Genomic DNA, 27,359 nt, shown 5'->3' on the forward strand with positions numbered 1-27,359 from the left:
AGAATAACTCAAGTACAATTATAGCCGTCATTTCTGTCTCTCATCTTAGTCTCTTTTGGCGTGTAGAGGCACCAAGTCAGGGTCTGAACCTTGCTGGGTAGATGAGGCTGGCCTCTAATTTGTGAGCCTCTTGTTTTAGCCCCCTGAGCACTGTGTACCTCCAGGCTCAGAGTCTTTGTCCTAATTGCAGAATTTAGTCCATTAAAATCATTGGTTGTGCTAATTCATACAAAAGTTTGGGTTCATTTTTACCGCTAGGTTTGAGTTTATTTCTCCTCCTGTTGCTGGGTCATTTTTTTCTTCTTCTTGTCTTCTCTGTATTGATAGGTTTTTTTCTATTCATGTTTTACTATTTGGGAAATACTATATACTCAACTCCTTCAAGAACTGTAGATTGTCTTACTTATTATTGTTATGTCTGTTAATTACTTTCTGATTTTTATGTGTGTTATGAGCTTTTGAAATATAAAAGATAATAATTTACAGTAGCACCCATAAATTAAAAAAAATCAAAATTTAGGATGTAATGGATTATGACACTGTCTACATCATCTCCATAGTATTTTGCCTTTACTGAATTTTGTTTGTGTGTTAATTTCAGGCCCGATCTCTTCAGCTGGGACAGAGTGGTCAAAATGTCCCCAATTGAAAGACTTGAACATGCTTTTAGCAAGGCCCATGCTTACTTGGGGATTGAAAAGCTGTTAGATCCTGAAGGTAAGGTTGAGAATTATACTGTTGAAGTTGATTCTGCTTTATCATTTTGTGGGGTCCAATCCAGAGATCTGCATGTGCTCGGCAAGTGTTCAACCACTGTGCTACAACTACAATACACATTTACTTTCTCTGCTTCAAACTTTCCAGGCTACGTTTGCCTCCACAAATTCTTCAAGTGACCTCACACAGGAACGCCTGTGGATCATTTCAATGAGTTCCTGTGCTTTCAAATTTTGTGAACATTATAGTCTTGCTGAATTATGGTCTCTTGCCTTCACTGCAAGGGCTAGTTTGAAGTAAGGAACACCTGGATAAGCCTGTAACCCATATAATGTGGAGCCCCATCATGAGAAGCAATGTGGTTTTCATTTTTAGAATGTATTATGACAATTAAAAAATCTTCATTTTTAGATACAAGGCATTTTATTGTATTTATTTTCTTATTTACCTTCATGTGTGTATATGTTGTGAGTGGTGTGGGTGTGTGCACCCATGTGGCTGCATGTGTGGCCCAGAGGAAGCCAAGTGTCTTTCTCTACCACTTTCTACCTTATCTCTTAAGACAATGATTAAGGTGGCTGGCCAATAAGTTCCCACTTCCCACTTCCCATAAACCATTTTATTGCAGATATTTTTCCTTTTGCACTTAAATGTGCAGGTTCCTTAGGCAGTGGGTTAATTATTTCACTGGATAATAGTTAAGTTGTATCAAGTAGCATTGAAACAATTTTAGGAATCTACTTGTTAGACAAACAATTCAGTGTTGGTTTAGTTTCTTAAAATGCATGTATGTGTGAGCATTTGCATATAGCTTGAAGATTCTAGCTGCTGCTTTAGGCTAGAATTCCGTTCACTCTATAGTATGAATGGAGCCTGTGTCATATTTTAAATGGCAAGTTGTATAGCTTGCCTTTGAGTGTTTTGAGACAGTTTTTTTTTTTTTTTAAATTTTTTTCTATTTCCTCCTGAAGGCATACTCTTCTTAGTATATAGCCCAGACAGCCTTCAAACTCATGAAACCCCTGCCTCAGCCTCTCAAGAGCTGGGATTATAGATTTGCATCATCTTGCCCGGCTTATGGATGACTGTTACAAACTGGAGGTTGAATAAGTCTTTGCCTCTGTCTCATAATTTGTGATTTGAAGTAGCAATTTGCTGAGACCCAGTGTCACGGAGTTTATAAATGAGGCATTGTTTCTGGGCCCAAGGGCAGTTCCTCTTTACCTAGTGCCGAGCAGTTCACGTATTTTGCCCATCTGAGTCATCCTTTCTTCTACTTTCAGATGTTGCCGTACAGCTCCCTGACAAGAAATCCATAATTATGTATTTAACGTCTCTGTTCGAGGTGCTTCCTCAGCAAGTCACGATAGATGCCATCCGAGAGGTGGAGACGCTCCCAAGGAAGTACAAGAAAGAATGTGATGAGGAAGAAATGAATATACAGGTACTGGCCCATTTTTCCTGGAACTTTTGGCTTGCCCCTTTGTTTTCTCATAGGTACATGGTCATAATTTCTTAGTATCTATGCTTTTTCTAAGCTTTTTTTTTTAAGTTAGCATGCTGTTACATGTATGTGTGACTCAGCCAAACTGACTAAGAAGAGAAGTGTTTTCTTTCACATGGTGAGTTGGAGTTAGGGTCTGAGGCCGTTGATCATGGTGCTGCATGCCAAGCTAAAGGCTTTGCCGTCAACTGATGGCTGAGGGGTGGGTTTGTAACCACAGTGGTTAGACCAACATTGTGTGAGTAATGGCTTCTCTCATGTCATCTCAGGGTTTTTTTTTTTTTTTTTTTTGGTTGTTGTTCTTAAGTATCAATTTTCTTTGGGGGCTGTTAATAAAGAATTTTTTTTCCATTATCATTTCATAAGGACTTCTTAAAATATACACCTTACTTTCTGTTTTCCTTAGGAGAGGCAGTCTCCCATAAATGGCTCATCACATTTTCCATAGATGGGCTAACAGATGTTTTCATCAGAGTGTAAATGAGGCTTTCCTAAGGAGATATGAATAATGGATTTTTTTCTTCCTCCATTACCCTGCCTTGACTCAACCCACATTTCATCTCTTTGTGATTTTTCTCTAAAATTCCTGTCGTCTTCATTCATAAAAGGAAGACTCTGTTCAGATATTGAAAGTCACACCTTCTAACATTTTAGTAAGTTCACAGGTACATGTTGGAGCTAGGGTGATGGTCAGTCAGTAAAGGGTTTGCTGCTCAGCACTAAGACCTGAGTTAGGATGCTCCCATGCACATAAATGTTGGGTTCCATGGTACCCCTGGAATGCTAGTGCTGGGAGGCAGGGACAGGTGGGTCATGGAACTCATCAGTCAGCCAGATAGCTGAATGAGCTCTAAGTTCAATGAAAAACACGGTCTCAATAATATTAGAACAACTGAAGAATATACCTGACATCAAACTGGCTACCACATAACACACCACATGGATATGCACATATAAGGAGAAAGAGGGGTGAGAATTTCAAATTTGTAAGAAGTGCATTTTGGAGGAGAAGGAATGTGTGTACCTTCCAGCTTAAATTTATCCTCTGGTACTTGTATGGGGTCAGTGACATGGCCTCTCAACTGTTGTGGTTAATATTGTCCTCTTGGTAAAGACAACACATGGAATGAACACTCAGTAAACCCGTCTACCTATCATTATTATAACATTTCCCTCTGGATTTGTTTTGACATTCTCATTTCGCAAATTCTTTTTTTAAAAAAAAATACTTAATTCTCCAATTATGATAATAATCTTAAACATAGTATCTTTCTCCCATAAGTCTATGAGATTTAGAGAATTTAATTTGTTCTTTTAGATTTTGGATGGCATGTACTAATCATTTTTATTTTTATCCATTTCAAAAATAACACGATTTTTAGAAGAAGGAGGAAAAGTGGGGAGATGGGGCCTGACTGTGAATCCAGCTTTTTGTTTGTTTGTTTTGACCATACTGCACAAGAAAAACCCTTAATTTCTGCAAATTATTCTCTTGTGCCTCTGGTCGTGTGGATGCTGTTCTGCTTTGGGACACTCAGATGGTGTTCTGGGTTTTCCTTTTCATTTTGCTTCTTGCCTTACAGTCGTTTCTTTAGTGGACTGATTTCTTTTTGTTAGACAGATAAGACATTTCAAATCTCAGTGTTAGGGCTGTTCTCTCAAACAGGAAGCACCACCATGATGGCTCAGTGGGTACAAGTGCTTGTTCCGAAGGTTAATGGGTCTGGGTTAGATCTCTGGGACTCACATAACGGTAGAAGGAGGAAATCAACTTATAAAGTTGTTACTGACTTCCATAAGTGTGCACCCACTCACACAGTTAATGAGAGAGAGAGAGAGAGAGAGAGAGAGAGAGAGAGAGAGAGAGAGAGAGAGAGAGAGAGAGAGAGAGAGAGAGAGAGAGAGAGAGAGAGAGAGAGAGATGGACTTTCTTTATTTTATGGTATTTAGATAAAGCAATCACTTCTATTTAGGGTGCAAGGTGACATGGTAAGAATTCCAGAAACCATTGTTTGTATATGGATAAGCATGTTAAACTCTTACCTTTCTGGTGGTATGCTTTTATTGCTAACTTAGAGGTTGAGTTACATTAATTGAGGAAATCAAATGTGATCAAGTCTTAACTATCTCCTTGTTGACTTGTCCTGCTGCCCACTGATTTCTAATCAGTGACAACCAGTGCCCCCTCTGGCTCTCCTTTCTTCCAATATGCTGAGTAGCACTAGATGGCCTGTAGGTAATCTCTGCATCTCTCTTTAAAAAAAACAAAACAAAACAAAAAACGAGCCAGTTGAAAACCTGCTTTTAAATGAATGCCCACTGAGTATTTGCGTGTTGAGCCTGCCTTCTACCCCTCCCTCATGGATGCATGCCTACACAGAGGACCCTTGGCTGATTACCAACATTCCTAGTTTGACATTGCTGGACAAATCACCTTTAGAGATATCTTAGCACTATGACTTCAGGATTTTACATTGAGAATTGCCTTCCTATAGCCTGGCATCATTGGTCTTTTAATTAGCCAGTGTTTTGACATACAATGACTGGTTCATTCAACTAACTCAGTTGAACAGATTCATTTGATTTCTCTAAAACAACTTTTTTGGGCTCCAACCTCAAGTTCTAATGTTAATTTAATGCCTCTTATGCTATAATTTCAGTCAGAGTGGGATATTTTCCCCCTTATTCTTATGTATGTTGAATTCTATGTGTGGAGTGTATTCTACGTATATGGTCCCTGAGTAAGCCGTCCCTCTTTCCTCAGTTTAGACAGAACCTTTAAGGGAAGTCTGTTCTCATTAACCCATTAAGATCCATGTGCCCACACTGTCTTTCTCTGCTTTTTGCCATCTCAGTATTATGGTGAACCATGTGAAGAATTTTGAATTGTGACTCAAGAGCATTGAGAAGACAGTGAAGGGTTGCAGGCAGGGAGGCTTGTGGGTGTGAAGCCATGAGAGGGATCCTTCTGTCTGCTGTCTGGGAAACGGATTGGGAGGTGGGTGCCACAAGTTAGCAAGTCATTGTAGTCCCAAGGAGAGACATAGGGCTGTAGATGTGGAAGGTCTGCGTGGATTTGCGTTGAACTTTGAAGGTAGGATGACCTTGCAGATTAAACGTTGGGAGATGTTTGTGTGTGTGTGTGTGTGTGTGTGTGTGTGTGTGTGTGTGAGAGAGAGAGAGAGAGAGAGAGAGAGAGAGAGAGAGAGAGAGAGAGAGAGAGAGAGAAACCAAGTCTGTCAACCAGGTTTTCAGCTGGAATACTTAGGTGCATGGAGCCTGAGGGGGAGTAAGTTTTGGGGTGAAAGAATGGAGTGTTTAAATGTGAATATGGTTGGATGTATCTTATAGACACTGGAGGTGTCAGAACTGCTGAAAGTTAGAAAAGAATTTTACTAGAAATAGAATATCTACAGAATATGGATTATTTTAAAAAATTCCAATAGAAAGAGAAGATATCACTCAGTCAAAGTATATGAAGAAAAAGAAGTTTTAGGAGGTTCATCACTTACAGATGGGCAGGACCACTGAACTGGGAGGGACCATGGTGTTCTGCTCCTGGGAAGGAGAGCTGGGGAAGACAGGAGGGGTCAGTGCCAGAGATGGTCACTGAGAAGCTTATGGAAGAAACACATGATGGCTGTCTCCTCTTGTTTCTGGTTGATGTATGTCGTTCCAGCATAGCTGTTATCAGAGACATTTTAATTGGTTGATTACTGTATGGTCTAAAAGTATACTCTAAAAGTAAAGCTGGAAAAATGGATTTGCCAACTTTTCAGTCGTCTGGGTGCAAATGTTGAGATCGTGTTGAAACAGAATGTTAGGACACACTAGGGGTTACGTATGTGAGCCATCTCTTCATCTGTGTGTGGAATATTTTATTTAAAAATGTGTTAGAGGATTGAACATGGGGTGATCTGCTCACAAGTTTTAAATAAGTTTTGCTTTGAAGGGGAACAAGGAGGGCAGTAGACTTGATTACAAGACCAGAACGTTCTTCAAGAGAAACCAGAAAGAGATAGGCAGAGTCTTCTTCTACAAGCCTCAACCCCCCAACCAAAAACCCCAAACAGAGCAGCACATAAACTAGAGGGCGGTTGTCTCCACAAGTGAAACACAAAATCCCGTCAGTGCCACAGGTTGCATGTCCGCCATTGTTCACTGTTTCACATGCAATACTCAAATGTGGGGTCATGAAAGAATGTACACCAGGGGTCAAAGCAGAGTTCCTGGCTCGAAGTTTTTCTGTAAATTGCAACCATTGTTCAAGGGCCAGCATGTTTTCTGTCCTCCATCAAAATTCTCTATGTCGTGAAGTCCAGTAGTGTCCCTTTATGGGACCACTGGCATTTAGAGCACACTGGAGAACCATTTATTTTTGTTCAGCAGTGACTCATGCGGGATATTTTTCTCTCCCTGACTCTATGTTAGAATCTCCTCAAATGTAGACCTCACGGGTGTACTCTGTTTTATATTTCTTGGTGTCTTCTTGCACCGAGTGAGTGCCCTTTGATTAATTCATGGCTTTGCTCCTGACAACTGGATTCTCTCCTGAGACCCTGGTCCCTGCTTGGTTTTTCCAGACAGTGAGAGTGTAGTGACCACCTGTATCTTCCTGATTGCTGCGGTTTTGTTTCCACAGAGCGCAGTGCTGGCGGAGGAAGGCCAGAGTCCCCGCGCTGAGACCCCCAGCACTGTCACCGAGGTGGACATGGATTTGGATAGCTACCAGCTAGCTCTAGAGGAAGTGTTGACGTGGCTGCTGTCTGCGGAGGACACGTTCCAGGAACAAGATGACATTTCTGACGATGTTGAAGAAGTCAAAGAGCAGTTTGCTACCCATGAAGTAAACATCTGTGGCTGAGAGCCACATCTGTCTGGGGTAGTGCCTGATTTAGGGGAGGATGGGGTGACTTCATGATTGGCTTGCTGTTTCCTGAATCTTGCTCTATAAAAAAGGTCACAGTGTAGTGCCTGTATTCTTTAAATGGGCGATGGACGTTCCATGGGAATCAGATCCCAGACTTCAATCTGGTGGCAACTCAAGTGTTTTTCAGAACTGCTGATGGATGTCAGCGCATATAGAGGTTTCTTTTTGAAGTGTTTAGCTGTGGTTAAAAATCAAAATGACCAACTGGTATCCCAAATCATTAGGTTTCTGATGCTACACTAAAAGCCATTATTTTTATTTGTTGTCTGATTAAGCCAGTGTTATATCCAGTGTTCCTGCACAATTTTATGCAAGGGGAGCTGTTTGCTACTTAGAGATACAGTGGTGATTTTCACTGTATGGGAGAATTCTTTTTGGTTAAGCAGTTTTTTTTTTTTTTGTTTGTTTGTTTTGTTTTGTTTTTTTATGTGTGTGTGATGGATGCTATTTGGCATTTATGATTGAAAAGGGTAGAAATAGTAATACTTCCTCTTTCCTTCCTTCCTTCCTTCCTTCCTTCCTTCCTTCCTTCCTTCCTTCCTTCCTTCCTTCCTTCCTTCCTTCCTTCCCCTTCCTTCCTTTCTTTTTTTCTTTTTTTTTTTTTTTTTTGATTTTTCGAGACAGGGTTTCTCTATGTTAGCTTTGCGCCTTTCCTGGAACTTGCCTTGTAGACCAGGCCGGCCTCAAACTCACAGATCTGCCTGCCTCTGCCTCCCAAGTGCTGGGATTGTAATATTTCATAAGAAGTTCATCTTGTGTGTGAATGTGGTGTTTTTGATTATTATTTTTTATGTATAATCCTAATTCCACCTTTATGATCTATGAACAACATAATCAGCATTTACTTAAAAGAGCTCAGTTGGTAAAGGCTCTTGCCGCCAAGCCTGATGACCTAAGTTCTGTTCCTGAGACTCACTTGGTAGAAAGTGATTGTCCTGTGATTCTAACCTCCCTAACACACACACACACACACATACACACACACACACACACACACACACACACACACACACACACACACTCACATGTACATGGAAGCTCACATAAATAAACAAATGTAAAAGTTTGAAAGGCAAGCATTATCACCTACAACATTGTTTCCTTTGACTTCGCTGTCTTTTGAGTTATAGTTGATGCTTATTTCTCATTTTCAGAGCTAATACATTCCATCAGGCTCCTTTACCTTTGCTCTCTGTAGGCTACTTTCACTGTGGCATTGATATGCAGGTTATGCACTAGCCGTTTATTTTTTATTCTTTGGGTTTTTTCTTTTTTTTTCCTTCCTTCTTTCTTTTCTTTTCTTTTTTTTTTTTTTTGAGCTGAGGATCGAACCCAGGGCCTTGCGCTTGCTAGGCAAGCACTCTACCACTGAGCTAAATCCCCAACTCTGTTTTTGTTTTTTTTTTGCAATAAGTGCCTCACTGCTCACCACAGTGTCCTTTGCTAGGCTTTTATGATGGAGCTGACAGCACACCAGAGCAGTGTGGGGAGTGTCCTGCAGGCTGGGAACCAACTGATGACACAAGGCACTCTGTCTGATGAAGAGGAGTTCGAGATTCAGGAGCAGATGACCTTGCTGAATTCGAGGTGGGAGGCCCTCCGGGTGGAGAGCATGGAGAGGCAGTCCCGGTGAGTGGAACTCAAGAAACAAGAACCTCACTCCCCAGACCACATTGCACAGTGAAGCTTACATACAGGTCTATGGACCTGTGAGTGGGATCAGTACAGAGCTGGCCTGGCAGTGTTCTGACTCCTTCCTGTGGGTCCTGTCACTAGAACGTTCATGACCTTTGTTTCCTCTTTGATGTGTTAGTCAAGATGTAGGAGAAAGTTGGGATGTGAGAGGTGGTCAGAAGGGAAAGTATATTTTGTATAGATGATATACCATCGTTTTATATTTGTTGTGGTGATAAAATACCCTGACAGAGAGTAACTTAAGGGAGAAAGGGCTTATCTTAGCTAACAATTCCAGGTTATGGTATCATCATTTTCGGGACTTCACAGGGGCAAGAGCTTGAAGTAAGTAGTCACATCTCTTCCACCATCAGGACCAGGAGGAATGATTGCACCCATGCTTACTGCTCTGCTACCTTTCTTTACTCTCGTACAGTCCAGGGCCCCAACCAGGGAATGATGCTGCACTTTCAGATGCGCCTTCCCATATCAATTAAGGCAATCAGTTCATTGCCACAGGCCAGCTTCATCTAAACAGCCCCTCACTGAGACTGTCATCTCAGGTGATTGTAGGCTGTACTGAGTTGACAGTTCAGACTTACCCCACAGACGGCTGTTTATTTGCAGTAGCATTACAATCAGCAAGGTATTACTGGGAGGTGACGGCAGGACGGTGTGACACAGACCTCGCCTTCAGTGTTCTGGAGCAACCTTAGCCTGTTTCACTTTCTGCGCTGTGTTTCACATTCCATTGCCATTTCCACCAATTTAATAGGCAGGAATTCCTGAGTGTAGAAACAATGATTCTGGTATGAATACCGGGAGTTGTTATTTATGTTCTTGGGCTGCCATTTAATGGACTCCAGGTATGACGACAATAAAAGTTTTCCCTCTTAGTTTCTATGTCAGTGGCCGCCCGGCTGCTTGAATAGGCTAGACAAGGGCGTGTTCACTCTCTCGCTCCCACTCTCCTGGTGCCTGGAGTGGGTGCCTCTGCCCCCACTGGAGGGTCTAATGCTGTGTGTCCTCCTGGCCAGGCTACACGATGTGCTGATGGGACTGCAGAAGAAACAGCTGCAGCAGCTCTCGGGCTGGCTGACCCTCACGGAAGAACGCATTCAGAAGATGGAAAGCGCCCCGCTGGGTGACGACCTGTCCTCTCTGCAAAAGCTGCTTGAAGAACATAAAGTAAATTTGCCCCATTGTTTCTTTCCTACCTCCTCGCATATGAAGGTGGCACTCAGCCTTCCTAGGACCCAAGGTGGTTCTCTCAGTGTAGAGTTGGGATGCTTTTATTTATTTATTTATTTAGGAGCTTGTAGTGGTATTTTGGGGGAGGCGAAATTTCTGAGCCAGGGCTGAAAGGGACAGGTTTGCAGAGATGTCTGTGTCGTTCTTCTGAAAGCGTATGGCGTTTGTCACATTTGGCAAGGGCGGTTTTGGACTCACAAGTGCAAGAGAACCTGGGTGTGTGGGCATTAATGCGGAATGTGGGCGGAGAAACAATTTGGAAGGTGTATCTAGACCTAACCCTGCAAGGATAACTGTTGCATGGGGCGCTGTGTGATGAGCCAAAATGTAGTGGGCCGTGTAGCTTGGTCCCAACATCAGTGGTTCAGTTTTCACAGTAGAAGAAAGGAAAGGTAGAGAGACACTCTTATTGATCAGTAGACCATCTAGGTAACCGATTAATAAAGCTTTAGGGTTACATTAAATACTACCCAAGAGGCATTTCATAACACTATTGCTAGTGTTGAAACAAATTCCTCTCTACAGATGTCTAATGACTGTTCTTTTCCTGTGGAAGGGGGAAGTGAAGACGTCCATATGTTTGTTCTTGGTTGCTCTCTTGGGGAGCTAATCAGAATAGCTTCTATGAATCATATAGCCTTTTCCTCATCTCACATCTGACGCCTTATAGGACTAGAGAAAATGACCTCTGATTCTGTATGGTTAAACTCTAAACCCTGGGCTTTTAGAACCGCCAGTTCTACATTTCGGTCTTTTTGAGACAGCATTTCATTATGTAGCCCCAGCTGACATGGGACTTTCTATGCAGACCAAGCTGGTCTTGCACTCAGAGATCCTTCTGCCTCTGCCTCTTGAGTGCTGGGACAACCACACTTGGATATATATTTTTGTCTTTATTCCTAGAACAGACACACGCTTCCCTTCTCTTCCTCCTCCTGTCCTTCCTCTTCCTCTTCCTCTTTTGTTTTTGGGCAGAATTAGGACTGACGATGGCATTACATTTGCGCATTTGCAATCAGTTTGGATGTTGTGCTTCCAGACTGGTTCATGATGAAATGTGCAGGTGTGTTCGGGCTTCTTTCTTTGGAAGTACTGAGGGGAATGATTGGAAATGGCAATACAATGCCTCATTAGGTTTCCTTAATTACTACTGACAAGGAGGACGAGCAGAAATCATGGTTTATCTCATTTTTATTTTCTTCCAGAGTTTGCAAAATGACCTTGAAGCTGAGCAGGTGAAGGTGAATTCCTTAACTCACATGGTGGTAATTGTTGATGAAAACAGTGGAGAGAGTGCCACGGCTCTTCTGGAAGATCAGTTACAGGTAAGAACAGTGACAACAAAATAGGATGGGCCTCAAGATCTTCTCTCTAGTCAAGAGCTACCTACTTGCTCCTCCTACGCGTCCTAGTCTAGAAAACCAGACTCTGTTGACTGTCCTTTTGTTACCGTAATGAAGTTCCCAAGGCAGGCTACGTTACAATGAAACAAGTTAGCTCACAGTTTTGGAGGCGGGCAGTCCCGACAGCCTGACACATGTTCTCCCTTGGCTAGGTCCCATTGGAACAGGAGCATCATGTGTGTGTGTCTGTGTGGTGTCCTTCCCTTAATTTACTAAACCATTAGGATTTGATCATGTTGGGAACCACCTTCATGCCCTGATTTAATCTAATTCAAAACAAAAAAAACGAAACAAAACCCTCAAACAAAGCCCGGCCTCAAGCTAAACTTCTACCCTCTTGATACTATTCATGCAAGACTTTGGGAGTTAAAATTACTATTTGAATTCAGGATGGAGTGGGGTGGAGGTGGGGCACAAGTCATGACACCCACCTTTGGCTGTTCTTCCCAGCTGGGGCTCCACATTATGTGGGTTACAGGCTTAGCCAGGTGTTCCTTTCTTCAATCCAGCCCTTGCAGTGAAGGCACGAGACTATAATTCAGCAAGACTATAATGTTCACAAAATTTGAAAGCACAGGAACTCATTGAAATGATCCACAGGCGTTCCTGTGTGAGGTCACTTGAAGAATTTGTGGAGGCAAACATAGCCTGGAAAGTTTGAAGCAGAGAAAGTAAATGTGGATTGTAGTCATAGCACAGTGGTTGAACACTTGCCGAGCACATGCAGATCTCTGGATTGGACCTCACAAAATGGAAGTAAATAAATAAATAAAAAAGGACTCTCAGACACATGTAGCCAATTTGAAAATATATTGCATTCCCATACAAACCCCACGGTGAAGTAGAAAACAGGAATTCTAGCTGTTTTTCCTCAGCTCTGAGTAATTTAAGCAATTATTCTATGCAAGTTAGTTTTTTTTTTTTTTCCTCACACATACCCTTAAAATTTTTTTTCGTAAGTTGGTGCTTATGAAAATGACAAGGAGCGATGGCAATCATGACTTTCTTGGGAAACTGTAGTGACTGTGCCTCCTGGCTGTTCTGATGGAGGCTGCCTTCTTCCTTCCCTAGAAACTGGGTGAGCGCTGGACTGCTGTGTGCCGATGGACGGAAGAACGCTGGAACAGGCTGCAGGAAATCAGCATTCTGTGGCAGGAATTACTGGAAGAACAGGTATGACATAAAACTTCTGTCCATCAAAGACAAAAGTGACAAGGAGCCCATCATTTCATTATGGATGTGGAACACAGCTACCCTCTTCCCCTCCTTCAGAAGGAGATAGTTTGAAATCATTTTGAAATTTGGGAAATCGTTGATTGAAGTTTGCAAATAACTTTAAAATAAAAAAAATGCTTAAAAACAAAAAAAGGGAAAGCAAGCGATTTGACCACTTACATCACTTGAAGCTTTCAATGGACCGTCTATTCAATATTAACTGCTGCTTATTGAAGTAATTAATTTGCTTGCCTACATTTTTGGTTTGCTTGATTACTTATTTATTTTGTTCATAGGCTCACTGTGTAGCTAAAGATGACCTTGAGGTCCTGACTCTCCTGTCTCCAGCCTGTAAATGCTGGCATTACAGGCATGGGGTGCTATACCTGCTTCCTGTGATGCTGGGCAGTGAGGTCAGCGCCTTGTACACAGCCATGCACCCTACCAACTGAGCAGCCCTTATTTATTATTTTGAAAGTCAGATTTCTATCAATATTATATCCATTTATACAGCTTATTCATTATGACCGTGGTATGTAGCTCCACAGTAATAATCATTTGATCTCTGTCCATTATTCATAATGTTAGTGCTTAGATCTGTGCCATTCTTAACCTTTCACATTATAATTACTTCTGAGTTTCCATTGAGTGATCCATTTGAACATGTACCAACACAATTCCCAGCATGTAGTTTGTGGTCAGTAAATGACAGGTAAAGGTATAGCCTCAATACACTGTGAACATTAAATTATAATCTTCCTCCTAACTTTTAGCAGCATATGGGCTGAAATGAATGAGAAAATACTCTCTCGAATTGCCTTCAAATGAACACTCAGTTGCACTGGGGCAGTTTTTCTGTTAGAATGGTGGCCCTTTGCTCACCCTGTAGCTTGACACAAGAGTCATTATCAAAACAGAATACAAAAAAAGTGTGATTTTTCTCCCCGCTGTCAAACACTTGTAGTCTAGAAAGTAAGCAGATGCAATGTTCTCACAGTGTCCGTCTTGACTCTTCTAAAGACACTGCACTTCTCTCCAGAAAAAGCAGCTCTATTCTCTCCCTGGGGATCAGGAACCAGATGGGTGATATCTTGTGGCTTACCATATGCAGTGGCTGATAGCACATAGATTTTAAATACCGTGTTGCAAAACTCGTCCAAACCTAAGTCATTGATCAGTATGGTAGCTCCCGTTGCTATTCTTCTTCCTCTTCCTCCTCTTCCTCTTCTTCCTCCGCCCCCTCCTCCTCTTCTTTCAGTTAAGGATAACAGGATGGGTATGTGAATGTGGCTCAGTTGGTAGAGCACTTCCCTGGTATGTATGAAACCTTGGGTTAACTCTTTCGTTACTCATAAAGTGGGTGTGGTGGTGGGTTCTGTATCCCAGCACCAGGCAGAAGGATCAGAAATTCAAATTTATACTCAGAGCTATGTAGCAAGTTTGAGGCCTGCCTGGGCTGTGAGATCCTATCTCAAAACAGACATCATATAATAGACTCAGTTCTGCTTTTTGACATGTGGCTGCTGCACTTTGGCAATATGTACATTAACCGGGAACTTTATGTTCAGGTCAAAGTGTTCCCTACGGTAGTTAAATATTTTGCTTCAGTAATTATTATTGGCATCAGTATAGTCAGAAAAAAAAAAAATCAGTGTGGCTTTTCTACTGTCCTTGCTTGTTTGTTTGTTTGTTTGTTTATTTATTTATATATTTATTGTCAACTTGACACACCCTGGAGTTATTGGGTAAGAGGAACCTCAATTGAGACAATGTCTCCTTCTGATTGATCAGTAGGAGAGTCTGTGCAGGTGTTTTCTTGATTAGTGATTGCTGTGGGAGGGCCCAGCTCACTGTGGTGGTCCTCCCGCAACAGGTGGTCCTGCATTGTAGTGGAAAGCAGAGCAAACCCAAGAGTAAGGCAGTCATCTCATTCACTAAGGCCTCCCCCTGCTGTGCTTCCCTAAGACCCTCAGAGATGGGGTGTGACCTGAGAGTTGAAAGAGGAGATTAAAGTCTCTCCCTGCCAAGTTGCTTTTGGTCACGGTGGTGTTTCATCACAGCCATAGAAACTCTAAGACATCTGAGTGAAATAATTTATTGATGTCTGGAATAACTTAAAAAAATAAAAGCCAAGGGATATCAAGTTTTGGCCATTTTTATCACTAGAAGCTTTAAATCAACCATCCATCCATTTGCTATTGACTGCTGCTAGAACACGTTGTGTGTGTGTGTGTGTGTGTGTGTGTGTGTGTGTGTGTGTGTGTGTGTTCCCTGGTTATTTGTCTTTTTTGGGGTGGTGGTGGTGGTGGTAGACCACAAAGATAAGGAATAGCCTGTCAATAAACTGGTTAATAAGACAATCGAGAAAGAATTCATCCTATTTTAAGTGCAGAAGTAGGCTCTGGCCCCTAAGCGATACAGAAAAGCATTTCTGAAATATTACTTTGGGGGACTGGTTTATCTCAGCCATAGTTGCCCCCTTAAGGTTATCTTACTACATCACTCAGCATCTTCTAAAAGAACATGCACTTTTGGCTGTGACTTTTAAATATTTTGGTTGTTGGCCTTGGATTATTGAGTAACTGACACACATCCTGGCCAATCTCACTCAGCTGGTCCAGTGTTTGCCTCTTCATTTCCATGTCTTCCTTCAAGATCTAGCATGTGAAATATTTATCAGACAACTCTCTTAACAAGGCTTTTAGTCTGACAGCCTCAGATTTCCTCCTTCAATGTAATTGCTTTTGAACTCTGACCATTTACATACTTTTCCTTCATGGTGCTGTGGACAGACCTTTGATTTAGGGGTAGGAGTCCATGACCCAGCTCAGCCAGTAACTAGCTAGCTGACCTTGAACACATCACTTGACTTCTGTCCTCTTCTCTAAAATGAGAAGCAGGAACAAGGAAACCTCTGAGTTTCCTTTTGCTTAAACTTAGAGTTATTCTGGGTGATGGTGGCACACACCTTTAATCCCAGCACTTAGGAGGCAGAAGCAGGAGGATATCTGTGAGTTTAAGGCCAACCTGATCTGTAGAGTAAGTTTCAGGACAGCCAGGGCTATTACAAAGAGAAACCCCATCTCGAGCCCTCCCATCCCAAGGAAAAACAAAACAAACAAACAAAAACCTTAGTTATTATAGGATTTTTTAAAAACTTGACATAATTGGATTTAGTGTCTTTTATCTACTCACCTTCTTGAGATTTAGGCTTAGTTACTATATGGAATAATTTTTTTCTGTTATAATAAAATCCTTAGCCAGCTTTGGTGCTACATACCTATGAGTCCCAGGTGCTCAGGAGGCTGGGACAGGAGGATTTCGAGTTCAAGGCCAGCTTGATATACTAGCAAGACCCCACAAACAAACAAAAACCCAAACCATCCTAGAGGCTGGGTAATATATAAGGACAAAAAGACTTATTTATAGTCTTTCATGAGGTGCTACTAAGGACTGCACCTAGTAGCTCTATCACTGAGTTGTGCCCACAGTCCTAAAGGCTTGCTCCATTCAAAGTTTTAGAGATGGAGATGTCAAAGAGTATGGTGCTAGCTCTGGTGAGAAGCCCCTGTCTGTCACATCACAACACTTAGCATTGTGGTGGGAATGGACCCCAAAGGGAGAGATCACGACATAGGAAGCCAGAGGTCAGGAAAGGGTCAGCCTTGCTCTTTGGTAACAGTGATTCTCAGGAACATATGGAAGCCCCAGAAGATTCTTTCCTTGTGAGGGCAGCACCCTCATTGACCTCCTACTGGACTCTACACCTCTCACCTGCCACACTGGTAACCACGATCTTCCAGCACAGTAGCCCTTGCGGGGACAGGGGGACACACTGAATTCTGTCCACACCTTACCAGTTACCCTAGTTTAGGACTTATCTGTTGTAAGTTGTTGGAGGCTAATGCTTTTGGCAGTCATTTGTTCCTTGGACATGGGTATTTGAAGTTCTTATTATCCTCCATTAAATGTGATGCCATTAAAACAGGTTAGATATTTGGGAATTTCTGCGTATCACCAGATGATTTCCCATGTATATTTCCAACTTTTGTTATTACTTGTAGTGCTTGTTGGAAGCTTGGCTCACTGAAAAGGAAGAGGCTTTGAATAAAGTCCAGACCAGCAACTTCAAAGACCAAAGGGAACTGAGTGTCAGTGTCCGGCGTCTGGCGGTAAGTGTGTGGCTGTCGATGTCTGTTGTAAGCCAGTGATGTTTAGTGTTTTGTAACTAAGTGTTAATACAGTTGAGTTAATACAGCCGATGGCTCGTTTCCCATCACTTAAGGCTACCCTCCATGGGACCGAACCAAGACTCATTTATTACAGCATAGAGAATAGCAGAACATGTTGTCAGTAGTGCCACCAATCTATCTGCTTACACTCCCTGAGGACGAGAAGACTTATTGAGAGAGAGTTGTCTGATAAATATTTCACATGCTAGATCTTGAAGGAAGACATGGAAATGAAGAGGCAAACACTGGACCAGCTGAGTGAGATTGGCCAGGATGTGGGTCAGTTACTCAATAATCCCAAGGCATCTCAGAAGATGAGCAGTGACTCAGAGGAACTAACACAGAGATGGGATTCTTTGGTTCAGAGACTAGAAGACTCTTCCAACCAGGTACCTTTTGCACCTAGTATATTCCACCATGCAATAAAACTGTAAGTGTTTAGGAACAGAGAACTGCAGTCTCATATCCAAAGTGTGCAGTCCTAATTGACAATAACAATGAATGAGACATCTACATAATGTGGCTGAACCAGGAAAACTTGGTGATAAACCAAAAGAAGCCAGTCACGTGCAGTGTGGTTCGGTACATATGGAATGTGCAGGGTGGACAAAATCTGGTAGAATGAGAGGTGCTCATTGGCTTTCAGGGGTGGGGATTGAGGAATAGGATGCTGTGAGGTTGACAGGGGTGGAGAATGGGGCATGGGATGCTGTGAACAGATAGAAGGTTCTATTTTGGAGTCATTAAGTTAACCTGGAGTATAAGGCCAGTGAGAAGAAAAGGCAGGTAAGGATGTGAGCTATTCAATGATAGGACACAATTTTCATTTGGGAGAAAAGCCTGCAGAGTGGGTCTCCAGTTCAGGAACTAGAGCCTACCGTCTGCTTGGGGGCCAGGGTAGTTAGTTAGTTAGTTACAGGGCAGAAAGGGGAGAGGCAGAGGACACTAGCATGTTCCTCTTTTGTCCTGTGCAAAGACAAGGTGAGTGGTAACTTAGAAAATGTCAATGAACATCTCTTTTGGGCCATTACTGGGAGTCAGCAAGGTGGCCAGAGCAAGAATCTAGTAAAACAAGTTACTGTAGTTAAAAAAATTACTTTGGTTTGGGGAACTGTCATTATTCAAGCACAATGGAGAAGCATTACAAGATGGCATGGCCGTGGCTAACTTGGAGATAAAATGTGGAGCCAGTTACATACGAATAGCCACGGAAGTAGACTTTTCCTTTTGCTTTTATATAGCTTTGGCTAGCCTTGAACCTCTAACCCTTGCCTCTACTTACCAAGTGCTGGCATTACAGGTGTGTGCCACCATGCTTGGCTCGAATTGTACATTTTCATAGGGAGAATTTGGTGTGACTGTCTCTCAGTAAAGGCCTTCATGTAGAGACAAAGCTTGCTGTGACTTTTCTTTCAGGTGACTCAGGCTGTAGCAAAGCTTGGCATGTCCCAGATTTCTCAGAAGGATCTTTTGGAGACCGTTCATGTAAGAGAACAAGGACCGACCAAAAAGTCTAAGCAGGAGCTGCCCCCTCCTCCCCCGCCAAAGAAGAGGCAGATCCACGTGGATGTGGAGGCCAAGAAAAAGTAAGAGACATCCACCCCAACGTCAGGCCTGTGCATAACGTAACTTGTACTAATCACTAATCAAATGCGAATTTAGACATACTCATTATTATGGAAATTCAGTCCCGAACTCATTTGCTGCCTTTTGAGTCTTTGGAATATTCTGCTTCACAGGACCTAAGCATCTAAATTGCCCCGAGGGATTTTATTCAGCCTCCGTTAAATCTGGAGACTGATGTGATGCAACTCTTCATCTCCTTCCCCATCCATCCCCCCACCCCCAGAAGGATTGTTTGCTGCTCCTCCTTTATTCTTTCTTTCAGATGTTAAAGTACTGACAGTTTGGCTTCTGATAAATTCCTTATTCTTTGTGAGTCTCTTTCCTTTTCTCATTGTTAAAATAGCAGTCCAGGGAAATAATACATTTCTGGTCTCTCATTTTTTTCCCCTGCTTTTCCTCGCCATCCGCCCCTTCTTCCATGAGTTCAGGTTTTCTTTGTTAATTTCTTTATCGGGTTTCTAAATAGAGTCTTCCTGTTTAGCTGAAAGTCCTCTCTTGGGTTAAAATATTTCTTTTATCTTATTGATTCGAAAGAAAACTGGAGATTGTTAGAAGGGGAACTTAGCGGCCTTCCCTGGGCCTTGGCTGGGTCAGGTCCTTTAAGACGTACTGTGTTGCAGGTCCTGGATCTCATAGGCCCGGTCACAGTGACCCTCAACAAGTTTGTTCTCATGCTTCCCCCTGCAGTGAGATCCCAGGGCTCAGGTACATCGGCAGTTATGAGGGGCCCGAATCAAAAAGCATATGCTTTTCATAGTCTCACTTTTGTTAGAGAAAGCAGGATTCGAGGTGCACCAGCTGATTTTCTTTTTGCCCCTAAGCCTGTTTTCTGCCTCCTAATGGTGTCTCCTGAATGACTAGCACACCTGGAGTGGCAAGCAGCAGCTGTAGAACCTTGGCTTTGGCAATGGCAGCGGGGAAGAAGATACCGCTGATGTCAATATTAGCAGCAACCTTCCATTTCCTGAGCCCTTGTTAGCTGCCAGGCGCGTCTGGCAGCGTGTGTCTCCAGGGCTGACTTTGGAAGAGACAGGGTGTATCATGGGGTGAGCTTAATTTATACTTGCCTGTGGTGAATAACGAGCGAGCCGTCCACGGCAAGAGACGAAACACTGTACCCAAGGTGACTTTAACAGCTTTTATCATGTCGTATGACAGGAAGTCCAGAGGTGGTCCAGTTGTGGTCAGAGGATGTGCCGCAGCAGACGTTCCCACTGCATTCCCGCTGTGGTCCTTGCAGTCACTGGTTTGGTGGCTTTCACTCTTACGGTGTGTCTTCTTAGCAAACTGTGTCCTTGATGTCACTAGCCACGTCACTTGTTTCTTCAAGTGCATAAACAGCCCTCGGTGTCCTGGAGGTCCAGAGGAACTGGGTCATGTGTCCCTTCCCCTTATCCCAGTCTCCCCAGTTGGCACAAAGATGGGATTGTAAGCAGCAGTGAGCTACGAGGGGCTAGTCATGACCTTTGAGATTAGATTGAGGCAGACATTCATTACTGGATTAATTCCTGGACAGAGGCCTAAGTACATGTAATTCCTGGTAGCAGAAGGCAGGGAAATCTCCTCATCTGTAATGTTTCTGTGCCCTGTGTTTGGCTCTGAACATCCTGTGTGTTGTCTTTGTAGGGCTGGGCAGAGCCTGGTAGTGCTTCTGTAGGCATCTCTGAGTCTGGTGGTTGCCCACTGGGATCTCTAGTTTCTTATTCCTAGAAGATCGACTTGGACACGGAGACTTAGGAAATAGCAGAAGCAGAGACAGTTTGTTAAGAAATGGTATGCACGTCTTAGGAGGAGGCCGTGGGCCAGAGCAGAGAGGAAAGCCAGAAGCCTAAGCTCTGAGCCCGGGGTTTGTGACCTTTGAGGGGGTCATTGCCACACTAGAACTTCCTCCATGTGCAGCGCTGCTTTTCTGCATGCTGCAGTACCTGCTTCCTGTTGGCCTTGGCTGGGGAGGCTTCTAGTTTTCCTCCTGTGCCAATCTCTCAGCCTTAATGTGGTTCGATTTCCCCCTAGTCTCTTGATCAGCCCCTCTTCGAAATGGTCCCACATGACTATCTGAAGTCAGCTCTCCTATTCGTTTCCGTTGTCCTAAGGCCCTAGGCGCTCCTTAGCTAGTCCTGGTGTGACATAATTTTCAGACCCTTTTGTCTATGCAGTCTGCTGTAGAGATGGGGATGAACTTGTGTTGGAAGTGAACGCTGCAGGCAGTTGAGAGCTCTAAATAACCACTCATTCCCAGGTTCAGTTTACAGGGCATGCCTTAAATGTGGTGGTCTGTTCTCTTTTCTTTTGATGCAGATTGTAGTCAATTTTAGTTTGTTTTCTTTCTTTTTCCCTTCCTTCCTTCCTTCCTTCCTTCCTTCCTTCCTTCCTTCCTCCCTCCCTCCCTCCCTCCCTCCCTTCCTTCCTTTCTTCTTTTCTTTCCTTCCTTCCTTCCTTCTTAATTATTTATTTATTATTATTTTTTTAATCTGCCCACAACGGGCATTCCCAACTATCTGGTTATCTGGTACTGGGATCAGTGTATCGAACTCATTTTTAAGGGCAGAAACTGACTTAGTCTCCAAGGCCATTTTAACTGTATGCTCTTTGGGCTTTCTTCTTCTCTGAAAGATTATGTAGCAATCCTAATCAGAAGACAGAAGTAAGATGTTTGATGACACCTGGATTCTGGTTACTTAGCTAGAGCATCATACACTCTCAATCTTAAGTTATATTCAAGTAAAATTCATAGACCTTTCCATCTCTGAAATAAAAGGGACGAATTTTGAATCCCACAGTAGCAAAACTGCTCAGCAAATAGAAATGGATGCTTTGGAACTAAGAGCCCAAAATGTGCGTGTGTGCGCACATGTGTGCATGTACGCATCTGTGTGTGTGTGTGTGTGTGTGTGTGTGTGTGTGTGTGTGTGTGTGTGTGTGCATTCCAGAGGTCAACCATTCCTGAGGCATGGTCCACCTGTCTTATTTATCAGTGAACCTCAGGAACTTGACTGTTTCTGCCTTCCTAACTCTGGGACTATAAACATGCCACCCAGCCCGTCTTAATCAGATCTTGGAGGGCACGCACCCTACCTTCTGAGCCATCCATCTCCCCAGCATTCAAGGCATTTGCTATTGTTCTTGTCATTGTTTTGGCTTTTTGAGACACAGTTTCTCTCTGTTACCACCCTGGCTGTCCTGGAACTTGCTCCGTAGACCAGGCTGGCCTCGAACCCACAGAGATCCCTGTCTCTCTGCCTTCCAGAGTGCTGGGATGAAAGGTGTGAGCTGAAAGAAAGGAAAGATTGGGGAAGGGCGTTTCGGTTTACATTGTGCTTAGATTGGCTGTGGACAGAGAAGAGGCTGCAAGGCAGGGAAGGTTCTGGGTAAAGGGGTGCACAGCCCATAAGAGGCATTGCTGCTTCTGGGCTACTTAGCCTGGAACACTTACATATTAACAGGTGGTGGTGCTTGGGGTCAGCCACCAGATGCCAAGTTAGTTCTGGTTGGTAGCTATGAATTGATTAATTCTCTTAAATCTTACATTCTCCACTCTAGGCCTCAGTGATTTAGATTCAAGATCTTGCAGACACGCCTGTTTTAAAATCACAGATTATACAGAAACTTACCTTAGTGAAGGGGCGATTATTCAGCATCTGCTAGATACACCTTAAGGGATGTTTCCCAGAAGGATTGTGAAATACATCTTCTGCTTATGGTACACATCAGAGTGACGGGGTTGGCTACATGGACTATCTTTGCTTGAGTAGGTCCCACTTCATTTATTGGTGTGGAAGTTCTTTAAACACCTCTCTGAACTCTCCTGCCTCCACTCTGGTAGGAGTAATTGAGGGTGTGTTGTCATAGGGTGTGCTGTCATAGGGTGTGCTGAGGGCTCTTTGTAGTAGTGATGGGCACGAAGGGCTTGGCCAAGGGTCTGCTCACCTTCTTCACCGTGCTCTTCACGGCTTCTGCATCCCATGCTCAACCTGTCCATTCTTCCCCCATTGCCAATCTCTTGAGTTCCTCCTGCTTCCTATGGCAGCCTTTTCTGTGCAGTCTCTGGTTCTGTCTCCACAGTGAATGGGACCCTAGGAACAGATTCTTATCAGGTCTGTGCTTAACACCCTCTAGGGCTCTTTGTTTAAGTCTAGATTCTGTAATAAATCACCAAGGCCTTCCAGTCACTGGCCCCTGTGATTCTTGGCCTTATTGCTAATGAGCCTTACCTCACAGCACTCACTGTACCAGACACACCCATTCATAGCTTGCGAAGTATGATCTCCCTTTCCTTTGTCTTCTCTTTGCAAGGAAAGCTGTTAAGCACAGCTACTGTTATGCCCTGAGACCATCCTTTCCCTGGATGGGTGAGGAGTCACCCCTTTTGGAGCTCTGCTATTAGTACCTAGCAAATTCTTTTGTTATGACCTGTCATTTTCCATTGCTTCCTGATAACGTGAAGCTTCTTGAAGGCTGAGATGCATCTAATTAACTGTGCATTGTATAAAACAAGACAATTCTAGCAATGTTTATACTTGTTCTTTTCTGTTATCTAACAAAATCTGGGTTTTGTTATTTATAATAGTTTATAAAGATACAAATGATTCCCAATTAAGTAAAAAAAAAGTTAATTATTATTTTATTAATCCTATAGTATGTTCACCCTAAGGTGTGTTAGTTGTGAAAGTATGATACTGTTATGGGTAGTTGTTCTATTTGGGGGCATTGGTTGAGAGCACATGCCTGGTGGGCATTTAGGTTATTCTTTATTGGGCCAAGGCAACAGTGATAGCAAGTCAATGGCAGAGGCTAACATCTCTGTCTCAAATCAGGTTTGATGCTGTAAGTGCAGAGCTATTGAACTGGATTTTGAAATCAAAGAGTGCCATTCAGAACACAGAGATGAAAGAGTTTAAGAAGTTGCAAGAAACTTCGGGAATGAAAAAGAAATTGAAGGTAAGGTATGAAACAAATATGCTAGGAAATAAAAATAACCCATCAGGCTAATTTTGCTGTTGGCCTAGAGATGTGGCAGGGTCTAGAAGATTCTGTGAAATAAATGTAGCTGCAGATGGTTTTTAGAGTGTCACACTAAACATCAGGTCCCCATATGGAGGAGGAATTCTTTTTTCCCCTTTTCCTGAACCACTGAGTTGTACATATAGTCATCATTTCTACCTTTTAAGTATGTTTAGATCTACATTGTCTGACATCAAGTAACTTTGGACTTTGTGCTGTTCCAAAGATATTTTGCCTGTGTATACAACAAAGCATTTGGTGTATTAAACTTTCTTCAATATATTCTCTTTACACAAGGTAGCTTTTAAAAATAAATTGCAATTTGTCATTGGATCCATGGAACCAATTAACTGGATGGAAAATACTGGGAAGAGTGTTTCTAGAAAGTTACTGAAAGTAAAACTTGAACTCATTGCACACCAAACATGTTAGAGAATCTGAATGAAGTGTTCACACACCCTGCTGTGACTTGTCACCATTTCCCAGTGCCCTCATCCCAACCTAACAGCCTTGTTAGAGAACTGCAGCTTTCTGTCTTGCTCAAGTACCATGTGGTGAGTCCTAGGATGATTGTATCTGAGTTACACATGCACACACACTTGTCACTGGTCAACCACAGCATAACATCTGTTCACCTTACCTTTACATCTCATTGGGTATTTTAAGCAAACCAGAGATGACTTGAACTTATAAGACGATAGATACAGCCAATATGTAAATGTTGTTTTACATAAACAACTTGAGCAGTCTCAGATTTTGGAGTCTGGCATTTCTCCACAGACAGATACTGAGGGCCACTGTATTATGATACAGGGCCATTTCTCAGGCCAAAAACGCTTCAGTTTGGGTTCTAAAGCAATTTGTCGCTATTTTAAAATTGTGTGTGGAATGTGCTGTGCTCACACTTGAGTTAGAATTAGACCCTGGACCAACTATAATGTCAGCAGATAATTCTGAGGCTCAAAAATATTCTCTTGCTCTCTGGCTTCTCCTTGGTGAGCTCTGTCATAGCATGTTGAGTTCCTTGTTCCCAAACCGTTCTTCTGTTTTTCTCCCACCCCCTAGCCCTTTTCATTCTGTCTGAGACAGGGTCTCACTGTGTAGCCTTGTCTGGCCTATAACTTGCTCTGTAGACCAGGTTGGCTTTGAACTCACAAAGGTCCTCCTTCTCCTGCCTCCCAAGTGCTGAGCTTAAAGATGCATGCCCAAACCTTTATTCTTATGATATGAAATAAACTATGTTTCTGCATGGATATCTTAGACCCAAAATGCTAATTTGAATGATTTCCCCTTGATAGTAATTCATAATTACACAGTATATCATTCTTCCTTCTAAAAGAATCTAAAATTTATAGTCACTGTTATCATTGTTTTTGGAATTTTCTTTTTCAGATTTATTAATTCTCACAGTGCTAGAAAGTGGCCAGGAATTGCTTAGTTTTTTTTCATTGTAATACTTTGTGGTTAAACCTTGAAATACCTAAAGAAAAGTTAAGAGGCCACTAAATATGAGATTTTAAAATAGCATCGACATTATATTGAGAGGAAGTTTTCAGTATTTTATATTTGGGCTTTATTTCCAGGGATTAGAAAAAGAGCAGACAGAGAGAATCCCCCGACTGGATGAACTGAAGCAAACCGGACAAATCCTTCTAGAGCAAATGGGAAAAGGTGAGACCCTGCGGGTTTTTTTTTTTTTTTTCTTTCAGATTTTTTTTAGAAGGTCACACTTAATATTTGCAGTTTAACACATAAAACATTTAATAGAAAAAGCTAGAAAAAAGAAAGCTGGTTTTCATTTTTTTTTTTTGAGGCAGCAGAATCTCTTAAAAAACTGAAATCTTATATTGAAGCTTTTTATTAAAAACAGATAAAATCAAAGTCATTCTGCTCCCACATGGGGTGGGGGGTGGTGGTTTTAGAAAACTAAGAACGTTGAAAACCTCAGCAGAGCAATTAAAATCCAACAGTGCACAAGATTTCAAAACCTCACCTTTGGGGTTACATACTCTGAATTTTTTATATAGATGAGGGAAAATTCTTATGCTGGCAATATCTTAGGTATGAAATTGCCTTATGGTAAACCCAGTATTCTGTTTTCATTCTGTTGCTGTGACAGATACCATGACCCAAAGCAGCTCAGGGGAAGCAAGGGCTTATTTCAGCTTAAAAATCACAGTCCAATATTGAGGGAGGTTAGGGTAAAAACTAATGCAGGATCTGACAGTGGAAACCATGGAGGATGCAGCCTGCCAGCTGCCTGGCCAGTAAAGCCCAGGACCACCTGCCTAAGGAATGGTGTTGCCCATGGTGGGCTGGACCTCCCCATGTCTTTTAACAATCAAGACCGTTCCCCTTATGATGTGCTCACTGGCCAGTCTGATATTAGATAATTCCTCAGTTGAGGTTTGCCTTTGAGATGATGCTAGGGTGTGTCCAATGGACAATTAAAGCTAAGTAGGACACTCACTGATGTTCGATTTTTGGTCATTGTCAGAGGATCACATTAAAGTACTCTAGGAATATTTTTTTTCTACTTAAATTTGGTGTCACTTGTATTTGAAATTTTTGCAAGCCATAAAGACCCTACTCCCCACTAAAGTCTTGCATAGACACAGAGAAACCTAAAATTAGTATTTGTTTTTGTGATGGCTGTTACGTTTGGCATGTAGGCATTTCTTTGCTGGGGGTGGATCTTCCTTTCTGCCCCCTTAAGAAAAGAGATGATGAGCTGAGAAAGTCCAAGCCTGGGGTGCGGGTTCCCATCTGGTGAGGGTCACGTGCTACTTTAGATGGTGGTAGAAGGGCAGAAACTATAGTGGGTACACGCCAACTGTAGCACATATGGAGGAGCAGGTAGGACTGGGTAGACCTCCTGCAGAGCCTCCCTTCTTAAGAACTCTAGATGAGGGCACCAAAGAGCACATTTCCTGCGCACCTGCTCCTTATTCTAAAAATACTTAGGCTGTCCGTCAGCTGGCGGGGGTCTTAGCTCCATCTGCATAGAATTCATGATCGTCAAGGGCAGTACGAGTTAGTAGTCTCCTGCAGACAGCTCAGTGCATGGCCTCAGCAGGCAGGAGCAATGGCAGGCAGTGCCCTCTAGTGTTAAAGGTCTTGTGCCGGCTTCCCACAGTGGGGCTCTTCTACAAGCGTTATTGTGTGGGCTAGGAAGTGAGGGCTCTTCAGCCCTAGAAAGTGGCTGCCTTTGTACCTTGTGAGTGGGCCTAAACTCTAGGAATTCCTCAGCCCTTTGGCAGTGGCACTTCTGTGCCTGTGGTGGCTAAGGCTCTTGGCTCTAAAGACTTGGCAGCTCTCTGGATGTATTCCGGAGCCTTTAGCTTGTGGTTTCTTCTCAGGCTTTCTACTGCCTTCTGTCTCTCTCCAGCCTCAACTCTCTACCTCAGTTTACCTCCACCTCCCCTCTTGTTCTCTCACACTGCTCAGCTGGGGCTTGTGGCTTTGGCTGCGGTCAGTGTTGCGACGGCTCAGGACCTGGCTACCTCTGCCCTTTCGTGGTGGCCAGTTGAGGCCCTGTCTACTTTGCAGCTGTGGAGACAGTTGGCTCCTCTGCCATTTGAGCAACGTGGTCAGCCAGTTGCTCATGTCTGTCTCTTCAGGTGTCAAACATCCGACTTCCTTGCTCCTTTTGAGGTTTAGATCTCCTGGTCTGCTCAGTTCTGTGCTCCCTCCCTCCATCCTTCCTTCTCCCCGCCCTCCTCCCCCTCCCCCCAACTCTTTCCCTGAACCCCACCTCCATGCTAGGGATTGAAGCCAGGGCTTTGCATACACTAGCCAAGTGGTCT

General features: G+C 42.9%; 1 protein-coding gene across 4 annotated transcripts in view; it reads left to right on the forward strand.

Annotated features, from left to right (window-relative positions):
* The window catches only part of Utrn (utrophin), a 495,948-nt gene that overhangs the window by 133,411 nt on the left and 335,178 nt on the right, over positions 1–27,359 (forward strand). For all 4 annotated transcript variants that reach the window (XM_036169031.1, XM_036169034.1, XM_036169032.1 and 1 more), the window contains 12 exons: positions 602–717; positions 2,001–2,161; positions 6,864–7,067; positions 8,599–8,780; positions 9,863–10,013; positions 11,282–11,401; positions 12,551–12,652; positions 16,759–16,866; positions 17,136–17,315; positions 18,343–18,512; positions 23,367–23,490; positions 25,137–25,224. In XM_036169031.1, the coding sequence (XP_036024924.1) occupies positions 602–717; positions 2,001–2,161; positions 6,864–7,067; positions 8,599–8,780; positions 9,863–10,013; positions 11,282–11,401; positions 12,551–12,652; positions 16,759–16,866; positions 17,136–17,315; positions 18,343–18,512; positions 23,367–23,490; positions 25,137–25,224 (1,706 nt within the window). The remainder of the gene's footprint in view (positions 1–601; positions 718–2,000; positions 2,162–6,863; positions 7,068–8,598; positions 8,781–9,862; positions 10,014–11,281; positions 11,402–12,550; positions 12,653–16,758; positions 16,867–17,135; positions 17,316–18,342; positions 18,513–23,366; positions 23,491–25,136; positions 25,225–27,359) is intronic.

The sequence above is a fragment of the Onychomys torridus genome, chromosome 19 (genome assembly GCF_903995425.1).
Source record: "Onychomys torridus chromosome 19, mOncTor1.1, whole genome shotgun sequence".
NCBI lineage: Eukaryota > Metazoa > Chordata > Mammalia > Rodentia > Cricetidae > Onychomys > Onychomys torridus.